The sequence below is a fragment of the Pseudovirgaria hyperparasitica genome, assembly GCF_010093815.1.
Source record: "Pseudovirgaria hyperparasitica strain CBS 121739 unplaced genomic scaffold EJ05scaffold_25, whole genome shotgun sequence".
NCBI classification, from domain to species: Eukaryota; Fungi; Ascomycota; class Dothideomycetes; order Acrospermales; family Acrospermaceae; genus Pseudovirgaria; species Pseudovirgaria hyperparasitica.
Window position 1 is genome coordinate 239,279 of NW_022985573.1, and position 10,631 is coordinate 249,909.

Sequence of the window (10,631 nt, forward strand, 5' to 3'; positions counted from 1 at the left end):
TATCGTCCTTATCTCCGGAACGCAAGTCTCGAGCCCATGCTCCCCGAGGTACTACCTAGCCTTATTCTTAACGCGCCCGTTCCCAGCGAGCATGTGGATGTACATGGGCATCCTATTAAGTATCATCTCTACGACCAAGACGTCGGGGGTATTCGTAATCTGCATGAATAGTAAGTAGGTGCTCTTCATCCTGCACGTGACTATGATAAGGTTAGTATCGGAGGGTGATTATATAGCCGCCGTGGTAGTAGAACACATACATCTTTATGCCGTCCACCTTATGTATAAAGTACCCCTCGTGCCCATCGAGATTGGAGACGTCCACTATATTGTGGTCTAAGTTCCTCGCCTCGTTTATAGAGTCACGGTTGATCTACTTAGTTATCTTCGTGTGGCTCCCTAGGAAGGAGACGCTGTAACTCGTGATCACCCTTAAGTTGTTCGTTAAGTAGTCCTTCTCGAACTCTATCTCGCACGCGTAGCTGGTCCCTAGGTGGCCCTTATACTCCGTCGCGTTCGAGTGCGCAGTCGCCGAGCGCATGTTAATCTTAAGGGACTTCTAAGTCATACTCGTATAGGTCTACACCTTATAGATCGTCCCCTCGAAGTCGAACTCTAATAAGTTAGCTAGATGAAGCTAGGCATAAACTTAATCTTAGTCACGGGCACCTTCACGGTCTTCTCCCTAGCATTCCTGACCCTTACCTACACGTTCGTGTTATATGGCTCGCCCTACTAGAGTGTGTAGGACTGCTCCTTGTAGTTCGTGACTACCACAGCCCTACCGAGCTTCTTCTTCTCCACGTTCTTCCACACCGCTTTAGCCATCCCGCTGCTAAACCTCATCTCGATCTTTTCGTAAGGGTCGTCCGACATGGAGGTGATGTTGCACGCCCTCGTCGGCTCCACAGGCCCGTCAATCAAGCGCGCCTTGAACGAGTTCTTGTTGTATAGCCCGGTGTCGTTCATCTTCGTTATCACCCTCCTTAATGAGTCCGACGGGCCTCTGCACTTACATATTATCATCTCGGCCGGTTCATCCGCCCTAATCATCCTCATGTGCCTGATCTCGGCCTTCTCGGGGTCCTTGCTCAATATGCCGAGCTAGTAGATGTTGGGTCGGTTGGTGGCCTCCATCGTGTACTAGTCTTATTATCGTACCGTTCTTCTAGATGTAGTGGTAGTAGTTAATAGGCTACTTCTAGTCGACCACGGTCGTGTATGTAGACCAGTGTCGTATTGCTAGCGTGTGTCTACGAGCTACCCCTGACGCTAACTATTAACCTCGAGAACTACCAGAGCAGCTTAAAGACAGTCTTCCGCTACTAGAACTACGACCACTACAAGATGTGCCATATTAGCTATATTGAGTGCCTCGCGTGCAAGTAGAACATCTCGTCGAAGGTCATCTTGTGTAAGCACGCGCAGCCCGGGAAGGTATACATTACGAACGACGAGCTGCGGTCGACCGACGTAGTCAAGTAGGTAGGTAAGAGCGCGAAGTGGTCGCTAGACCTACACGACTACATGGACGTCATCACGGTCTATAACTACCAGCCGGCCTGCCCGAAGACCGAGTAGGACTATACGTGGGACGAGGACGTCGAACTAACGTAGTTCTTCTCGAAGTTCTAGGTCTGGCGCAACGAAGGGGTCTACAACACGACATACATGATCGAAAAATATAGCGCCATCTAGTACATGAGGAGGTTCGCATGCCTCGGTTGCTTTATAACGCCTAGAAGACCTTCTACCACTCCCCTACTAGACCATGGAGAATGGGACGCCCTTTACGGCGAGGGAGGTCCTGGTCTGAGGCGGGGTGGCCAAGTTCGTTAGGTCGGTACACAAGTACGTGTGGACCAACATCAACGTGGAGAACCTGAATGTGTACAAGGCGGACATTAACGACGCGAAGTCCCCAGTCCCGTGCAAGTAACACGACTACTGTCCCGGGCACTTGTGCTACGACGCGGACTTGGACAGCTACATGATACCATACGGGTTTGCCAGAGGCAATGAGGACACATATTCGGACAGTAGCTTGAAGAACCAGGCCGTCATGAGGTATGAGATCACGAACAGAGAGTTGGCGAACCACTACTACTCGAAGCTTGCGACTAAGCGCGGGATCTTAAGGAAGCAGAACAACGGCACCAGGCCCGTGAACAGCTTCAGGCTCGTCGCGTCGCCCCCCCTAGCGGTGTCGTTCAGGAATGGGGTGCCGTGGAAGTTGCTCGACCGCGGCTACGTGGAGGTCTCAAGGAGGGTCTTGTCGAAGGCGAACTTCATGCACCTCTCGCCCGACGGGTACTGCTCCGTGAGGAAGATCGAGGTGGGGGAGACGATCATCGTGGGGAGATGCCCATCGCAGGGTAAGAACAGCACAGTGCCGCTTAAGGTGAAGTTGGCGCCGGAAGGAAGGGGTGGACTCGATCGCGATCCCGTGGGAGCTCTGTAGACTAACGAACGCGGACTTCGACGGGGACGAGGTGTGGGGGTTGGTGCCTATGACCGTGGCGGGATCCGAGGAGGTGGAGAAGAGGTGGTTCGAGATGTGGGAGTCGAACGAGGAGCAGACCGTCTTCAACAACGCATACGAGATGGGGGTCAGGAGCAACGTCAGCAGCGAGGTGGACCCGGCCATGTTGACGACCATGACGGTCAGGGAGATGTCCGCGCACAAGGGCGGGAAGAAGTACGACAGCATGATGCTCAAGCCTACGTCGTGGTCGCAAATGTATAAGGTCATGATGTCCAAGACCTACTGGCAGTCGTCCGTGACCAGGGGCGAGAACGGCATCTTCAACGTGTATATGGGTAGGAGCTCGTTGGCGGACCCCTACGGGTACATGAGAACGGGCATTATAATGGGGTGCTGCCTCAACGTCAACGACGACAGGGTAGGGATCAACTCTTACCAGATTCTCAAGGTCCCGAAGGCATTGAACGAAAAACAGTCATGTAGCGTGCCATAATGGCGAACCTGGAGTTGTGCGATACCGTACGGCGAAGTGCTATGAATCTATTGGTGAAAGTAAGACTGAGAAAGAGATGATACACCGGAATGGCACTTAAAGATGAATTCAGATTCGATTAAGCGAGGACAACAGGAGAGTCAGGCGATAAGAGATGATATCGAAATGCGACTGGAGTGCATGCGAGCAAACAAGAGACAAAAATATCTATGAGGCGTCATAGAACAAGTTGCTAAGCCAGTTTCGACGACCGTTAGAAGCAAGCCTTCATGACTAGGGGATCATGAGCGATGTTAATCAATCTCTTTCGGTCGTAATCTTCCATCAATAATAAAACATCTCTTTTAAGTTAAGACTGGCAACGTCGAGCCTCGCATATTACAGGTAGATTATCGTAGAGAAAACAATTCGATCACGCATAGACTTTAGAACCCTTATTCCAAAGCTTTTAAGCACCGAGGTATGGAAAGAGATAAACTAACTTGGACATGCTAAACCAATACTAATAGAACCTTTTCCAGTAGCCTCGTCGAATATCAAAACAAATGAAGGGGTATAGGATAACCCTGGCACTCGCTACGATTCGTCCCCCCACCGCATAAGCCCAGCCTTAGAGTTCGAAGCTAAAGTTACTTCTTAAGATAATCTTAACGGGGATACTTCTACTCGAAAATGCGCTGGTCCTAAACGTGACATCGTCGAGAGTGGGGCTGAAGTCTTCAAGGCAGAAGCAGTTAGCAGCCACATAAACGACACTGGTATTTCCATAGCCGCTTTGATATTAGCTCTGAAATACAGCGAAGGCCTAATGATTGAGTTTGTCGACAAACCTAGATTACTACACAGTCTTATGGAGACGATCGAACCTCGCATTCTTAACCTTATTCGGCTTTTCAACGCCCCTGAATTACAGAGGTGGCAAGCTTAAGTAACAGAGGCGGCGCGCTTAAATAAGCGGCTATAACAAATCGAATTGCGAACCTCCAGCTTCTTCGAGCATTGTTTCGACACTAGAATTAGGATTAACCCGGCTAGGAGAGAGAGAGGACGTTTATACGCAGATCACGCGATAGTGCTCACAGTCCTACCCAACCAGGCTTTGAAGAACCGCGCTACAAATGCCAGAATCACACGCCTCTATATCACCTTCTTTCACGTGGTAGCTCTGCTTGCTTATCTATTGTCGTTCTTTCTGTATGTGATGGTGTTTGATTTCGCTGTGCTCGTTGCGATATCTCTCGTCATCAGCCTGTTCTTGCACTGGGTCTGTTGTTGGTACATGGATGATGCGTAGAGAAGCAAACAACATACAGTGGTATGGGTCCAGAACTTGGTTCGGTGGTCGCAAGTTATTAGGAGGTACAATGCGAGTACTTCGTCTTTGGTACGTGATTCCACCGATTAGACCATTACATGAGGGCGAGGAAGAGCAGTTAGTGACTGACCGAGTGTGTATGAGGGACAGTAACACGTCGATGATTACCACTACTCCACTGTTGTATTCCTCATGAGCCCTGTCCTTGTGATTATGTGTTTTTCGCGAGATTTTCGGATCTAGAAACAGATACGGGCATCAGGGCCATTGGCGACTGAGGACAAAAACGAGCGGCGATTGGTAAGAGCTTCAGCCATAACAACAGAGTAATCATCCTCTGATGCCTGTGCAGACTATACATCTTACGCTTGAGCTCGCGTAACGCGACTATATGTGTAAACACTTGGTCTCGATGGTATAGTAGGATGCCAATTGTTCCTGTTGTTTCCTTGCTCTTGAGCCACGTTTCTTGCTACCTACGTCGCGCGGGATAATGTAAGTCGTGCTTCTAGTGCAGTCGAATGCGTCAGAGACGGCATAATAAGACTTCGGATGCTCACTACATGTAATACGATGTGTACCTCTGCTAAGCGCATTGTCTTCATAACCTTTTCTACTGACTGTTTGGTGCTAATGATCGAACTAGTGACAACAACTTCGGCTGGGTGGTGATCGGATCAGCCTCGCCATTGCGACGAGCAAAGTCGTGGCGTGCGAGATTCGAACAACCGCGTAGTATCTGTGTGCTCGTCGTGGTCGTAGTGTATAACGGCGCGATGCTAAGAGGGAAGACGATAGCCTTAACAGCGAGTGAATGGCCTGCACTGTTCCGTGCTGTGTCCACCATTTACCGCATGCTCTGCCCGTCCATATCTCTTGGTGGTCCTTGACCGTCCACGCTATGCGGAGGTCGTTTCCTCTTCCCTTCCCATGGGGGCGATAGTCTTCATTATCCGAGTCGTCCCCCTCATCCCAATCCGACAAGCCCTGCCCACTATTAACATTGCCTCTCGGCCTCTGAAATAGCACTAGAGCCTGCCTGAGGCATTCCAGGCCTTCACGGGTGACGGCCTCGACCTCCTCCCTTGTCGAGAACCATGGAGTCATCCTCACCGAGGAAGGTTCTTCGGATAAGTCAGCCATGGACATGATATCTGAACCACACAAGGAGGATTGCTCTGACGATGCATTCTCCATCTTCACGCTTAGAGACGCATTGCGGCGATCAGGACAACCAAGACTCGTCGCATCTTTCCTGGCTTTAGGCCCTGCTGACCTTGCCAGGATCAAGCGATGACCAGTTTCAATACGCTGCGCAGTCTTGTCAGTGTCAAGCCCAATGGGTTCTGTTGCAGTACATACTTTGTGGGGTGCAATACTATGGTCTACCGTGCTGCCTTCCTGCTGCGTCCTGAGTCCACCTCTCATCGTTGACGTGAGTGTACCCCATGAGGTAGTAACAGCCACACCTCCTAGTGTGACTTGAGAGGTAGAGGCGTTTGCTGAGACACGCTGGGGACCGGGACACAGGAATGTTCCAAGTCTCCAAGACCTACTTCGAGTGTTGTACGCACGCTGCGAACAAACTCCCAGAAGCTGTGCTTGCCAAGTCCAAAATAGACGTCGTACTGCGCGGTCAACCCTGACTTGATATCTAACAAGACAAATTAGCACGACCAACGGTGCTCCGCCATCAGTTAGCGTTCTTGACCCTGGGAGCCGTCGTAGAAACCCTTCTGAGGCTGCCTGGGGTCTATGTCGATGCTTTTAGTCGTCATCTACAGTGCTGCTATGATTATAGACCGAGTGGACTCTAGGAGGACGTTCCATCCTGGAATGATAATAGAGCCGTCGGCCAGAATCGCGAAGATCACGTTGACAACATCTGAATCTGGCGTGAGTCCTAGCACCTCTCCAATATCGACATTCCAGGAGCGATGGGGTTGCTTCAGTCAATGTTGGAGCCTCTTCCCCGTTAAATGGTCCTCTAGGTCTCTGGAGAGGGTTTTCAGCCATGCGCACCTGTCTCTCGACCGCTTGCGACCGACAATAAACCATGTATATGTCCTATAATTGAATTGATGGGGTACGTCTGCATGGGGATTGTGTCCTGTTTAATGCTGGTCTGCGCATCGACGTCCACAGAATTTTGACCGGAACCAGGAGTAGGAGTACCTCGGACGTTCGCAGGCCAAGTTGCACCTGGTTCAAGCTCTGAACCACCATGTATGGCGACTCCGACATCCTGCAGTAAGGCCTCGCGACCTGCTGGACTCGGGCATCCTGCAGTAAGGCCTCGCGACCTGCTAGACTCAGACTCCTGAGTGCGAGTACACGTTCGCAGAGTACACGGAGCTCGGAATTGAGGCTGTTGGGTGCGAAGCAATGGGAGAGGAAACTCACGATGCCAGAAGTTCGCTGTGTGTGGCGACGCTGCACAGTTGATTTGGGCGCCAGGAAAGGTATCTTTGTAGTGTGATGGAGGTTTCGCAAGTTCGTTTCGGCTACCACAGGCAACCGATTATGTATAAGCGGTTCAGATGCGGCAAAGCCGTGTGCTTTGTGCTGGCCAGGTTTGTCTTCCCCTATCATCTATCGCTGGTAATTCACCAGTCACGAAAACCAGAGGCCAGCCACACAAAATCATGTTCATATCGTAAACTACACCTCAAACATGGATGGATTTTCTAAGCCCAATGAGTTTGTTTATCCATTTTTATAGCGTCAATTCATTTAGTTCGAGCGACTAGGTCAGCACGAGGGGATAGTCGATAGCCAAAGCACTCCTACACGATCTCTGCTTCGTGGACTCCTCGCGGAAAGCTGCGGCTCTTACGAGCGAGTTCCATTCCGCATTCCTAGCGAAGCGCGTGGATCCACTCAGAAGAAGACCCATACCTGACGAGTTACAATGCCGACTGGCCCAGACCTGGCACAACACCCAACCGCAGCTCGCGCGGATGCATCTTCACCAGCACGACAAGACCCATGCAATTCTGGCCAAGGGGGTGCAGAGTCTGGATGAGTTGAATGCAAGGCTAATCAGTGCAAGAGCGATAGCCGTCAGGGCAGATGTCGGGGATCGCAATGAGGAGGAAGCGAAGAGGCTGGTCTTCATCGGAGCATACCGCGTACTTGATGCGCTGATGTGGAGGAGATCTTGAAAGCCATCATAGAAGGTTATTTGGCGGGCGAAAGGGCAGGCGTAGAGACTGATGGATAAGCGAAGTTATTGTCTACAGGACCAAAGAGAGTAGCCTAGCTCATAACGACCCGCAATACAGGAGGAGTCATTAATAGCGTTGTGGGCATACTCTATAAAAGATATGCTCACGGAAGAGTTGTTCAACCTGGTGTCTTACTTCCGTCATATCTCCTTTCATGGCTGCGTGATAGCATTATTCCACTTCTAACCGTCTCTTGTATCCTGGTGATTAGAGCGCATCGGCGAAGGCGGAAAGGCTGGGATCGTTTCTTGCATGGTAATTGATGAGATGGTCATAAAGCGGGAATTGATGACATTATAAACAGACAAAAGACGAGAGGAATGGGCTTGACCTAATTAGCTAGGGATTGGAGGATAACGACCCGCTGACTAGACAGTGACTAAGCCCAGATTATGCGCTGACTATGTGCTGAATAAGCACGAGTTAGGCACAGATTAAGCGCTGATTAAGCACTGATTAAGCGATGATAGCGAGCTGGAGGCTGGGATCAGCAACCTTGCTCAATCAACAACCTTACCACTACCGTCTATCACTTCCGAATCTCTATATATAACACTTCAGCAGCGCGAGGCTATAGCTGGGGGTGGCCATGAGGTGTCTGATTCTAGTTGCAATCAATGCATAAGGAGACTAATTCCCTTCATCTTTTTTGCCCCAATCAAAGACAACTGGCACAAAGAAGTGCTTCACAGCATTCATCACTCGTATGCTATTACCTTATGCTGCGATACTATCACATGCCGCACGATAGTAACGAGGAAGATTTGAACGCAGGAGACAACCATATTCGATGGTCCACTGGAAAACTACTGGATTACCACCGTCCATGTCAGGTGTATTTCCCCGATGTCTCTACTTCCTGGGTCGTCTATGCTGCATTTCGTGCTTCTATTACACTTCCTAACCGGTAAGACATTATGTAGGCCTCTCTCTTCAATGCGACATCTCTCTATAATAGAGGTGGCATCGGGGTTAGACTAACTTTTTAATTCCATGTTCTGACACTATACCCTAAAACCCCATCACTCCCTCGATGCTTATTAATTTTCCATCTTTCCTAATACTTATAATTCTAATACTAGTAACTGAACTAATAGTCCCGATTCTTAAGATTACGCCAGTCTAGCGCTATCATGATATTAGCATTGAGCTCTATTAGGGCTGTCTTGAATTTATCTTATTACTCGAACCTTTTTATCGTTATATACTTTTCTTCATCTAGAAACCAGAAGACCACCCACAGTCCTGACGTTCCAGTTCATCGCCGGTATAAAGCGGTTGGTCTTACTCTTTGTTTGGCCGTAGACTAAGGCTACATAGGCTATTATGGCCCTACACCTTCTGCGGCATCGGAAGCTTCCCAAGATGCTGTCCGAACAGAAAACAGTGTTTTGGAGAACGCTGTGACACATTGGGAGACAGTGATGCAGCATACAGCCCTCTGTACGAGACGGGGCTTTATGTAACTTTGCGATGGATGTAGAATACAGATCATCTTACTTCTACCAATCGAGAAGGTCGCCTTAGGTGATGCTCCACCTGGCAGAGTTGTCACTTTGGCGTACATCTGGACTTATACCGTTGTCCCGTTGAACAAGATAGCACGCTTGCGCTCCGAAACTGCAAAGGAAATTAATGACCTTGCCCGCGTCCCTGCTCTCACTCAGACCAAATCAACTGTTTTCAATCACCCAAGTGCGAGCGAACTCAAGGTATCCCGTGGGCAGGTGGAGTTTTGCAGCGTTGAATTCGCTAACAGACAAAGCAAGAAAGGAACGCTGGATATTTTCAGCTTCACCGCGACGGCTAACAAGACCGTTCCCTTGATTGGTGATCAGGAGATAAAGACGCCAGTCTTGATGATTTACGTGGTTGTCTCAGTATCGCTCCATAAAACCCTGTTTTTTCCAATCGAACAATAGCCGAAGAAGCTCGGTATTGAAGAACCGATGCGAAATTTGTGAGGCGTGTAAAGTCGCGGCTTTTTCTGATGAGATCATAACACAGCCCCAAGGTTACAAAACTACAGTGTGTCGGCAAGGCGTACAGCTCTCAGACGGCGAAATCCAATGTTTAGCTATCGGTCGCGCCCTCATGTCCTCTGCGATCCGTCTTGCGCCGTGCTTTCCAAGTCTTTAGCGCCTCGCGGATTAGTGTCGGTGTGCTCGAGAGCGTGAGTTGGAGATAAATCATTCCACCGTCCAATGAATGCAAGGTAGAGTCTTTAGAAGAACATTCCAATCTTCTAGATCGTATGAAGGGGTACACAGAGATAAATCAGAATTACTCGCCAAACGAATGGCAGGAGTCGCGGCAACGAGAAAAGAGACCAAGTCAACGGTTCCGGCCTAATGCCAGAAGAACAAGACAGCAGAGCGTTAGTAAATCCTAGTCTCACTTATGACAGCTTGTAAGACGAGAGATTCTCCGGTTCCTGCCTTTGAGATCGTACACATATCATTTCCGACATGTTCATCCTCTTCGGCGCTGTCATGACTTGATTGACATGGATGGTCCTAGAGCGTCCAACCGCTCTGATTAGCTGGGGAGGGGCGATTGTGATTGTACGTTGGTTTTAGCATGCCTGCTTGGATTTATAGCCCCCATAGAAGAGCATGGTGTAGTACAAGGCGAGCATCACTGCTGCCTGGATCCGTGATAGCGACAGCGATGATGAAAGGCCATTGGAGCGAGGCAAACATCTCAAGCCATTCTTCCTTTCATTGGTCTCCTATACTTCATAGCTTGCGTGCCGGAGTCCACGCTCGCTGTATGATGGACATACAAAGAGCAAACGCCAACATTGAGAGAAAATTATAGTTTAGTTCATAATGTCAAAGCGTGTTATACTCGTGCACAGCCCACACACTCACAAGCCGTTAACAAGCGAAGCTATTCTCTTATGAACAGACATAAATGAAGCTGCCACATACGAGCATTTCATTCTTATGCAATAATGCGCATACTGTCCATTTAGGAACAAGGGTCAAGGAATCTACGGCATGAAGCATTCAATTTAGCGCTGTCTTGGACCACTGAATCATAGAAAGTATCTTGCTCCTGGTATTATGCCCAACACGTCCAAGACGACAGGGCCGGTAGTTTGGGGTT

At 49.5% G+C, this 10,631-nt stretch overlaps 3 protein-coding genes across 3 annotated transcripts; 1 reads left to right on the forward strand and 2 right to left on the reverse strand.

The window, feature by feature from the left end:
- Nucleotides 1-1,990: 1,990 nt before the first annotated feature.
- EJ05DRAFT_490506 (uncharacterized protein) lies at nt 1,991-2,978 on the forward strand (the record flags this gene model as incomplete). Its single annotated transcript, XM_033745884.1, has 2 exons — nt 1,991-2,375; nt 2,425-2,978. 2 exons carry the CDS (start codon nt 1,991-1,993, stop codon nt 2,976-2,978), a joined length of 939 nt encoding a protein of 312 aa, XP_033595425.1.
- Nucleotides 2,979-4,659: 1,681 nt separating this feature from the next.
- On the reverse strand, nt 4,660-6,040 carry EJ05DRAFT_232683 (uncharacterized protein). The gene is made up of 3 exons (XM_033739988.1): nt 5,656-6,040; nt 4,875-5,604; nt 4,660-4,769 (listed from the first exon to the last, which is right to left on the reverse strand). The coding sequence occupies exons 1-2, from the start codon at nt 5,719-5,721 to the stop codon at nt 4,936-4,938; spliced, it is 735 nt and encodes a 244-aa protein (XP_033595426.1). The 5' UTR covers nt 5,722-6,040; the 3' UTR covers nt 4,660-4,769; nt 4,875-4,935.
- On the reverse strand, nt 5,766-6,885 carry EJ05DRAFT_505530 (uncharacterized protein; the record flags this gene model as incomplete). Its single annotated transcript, XM_033747710.1, has 3 exons — nt 5,766-5,947; nt 6,316-6,613; nt 6,697-6,885. The coding sequence occupies 3 exons, from the start codon at nt 6,883-6,885 to the stop codon at nt 5,766-5,768; spliced, it is 669 nt and encodes a 222-aa protein (XP_033595427.1).
- Between the last annotated feature and the right edge of the window lie 3,746 nt (nt 6,886-10,631).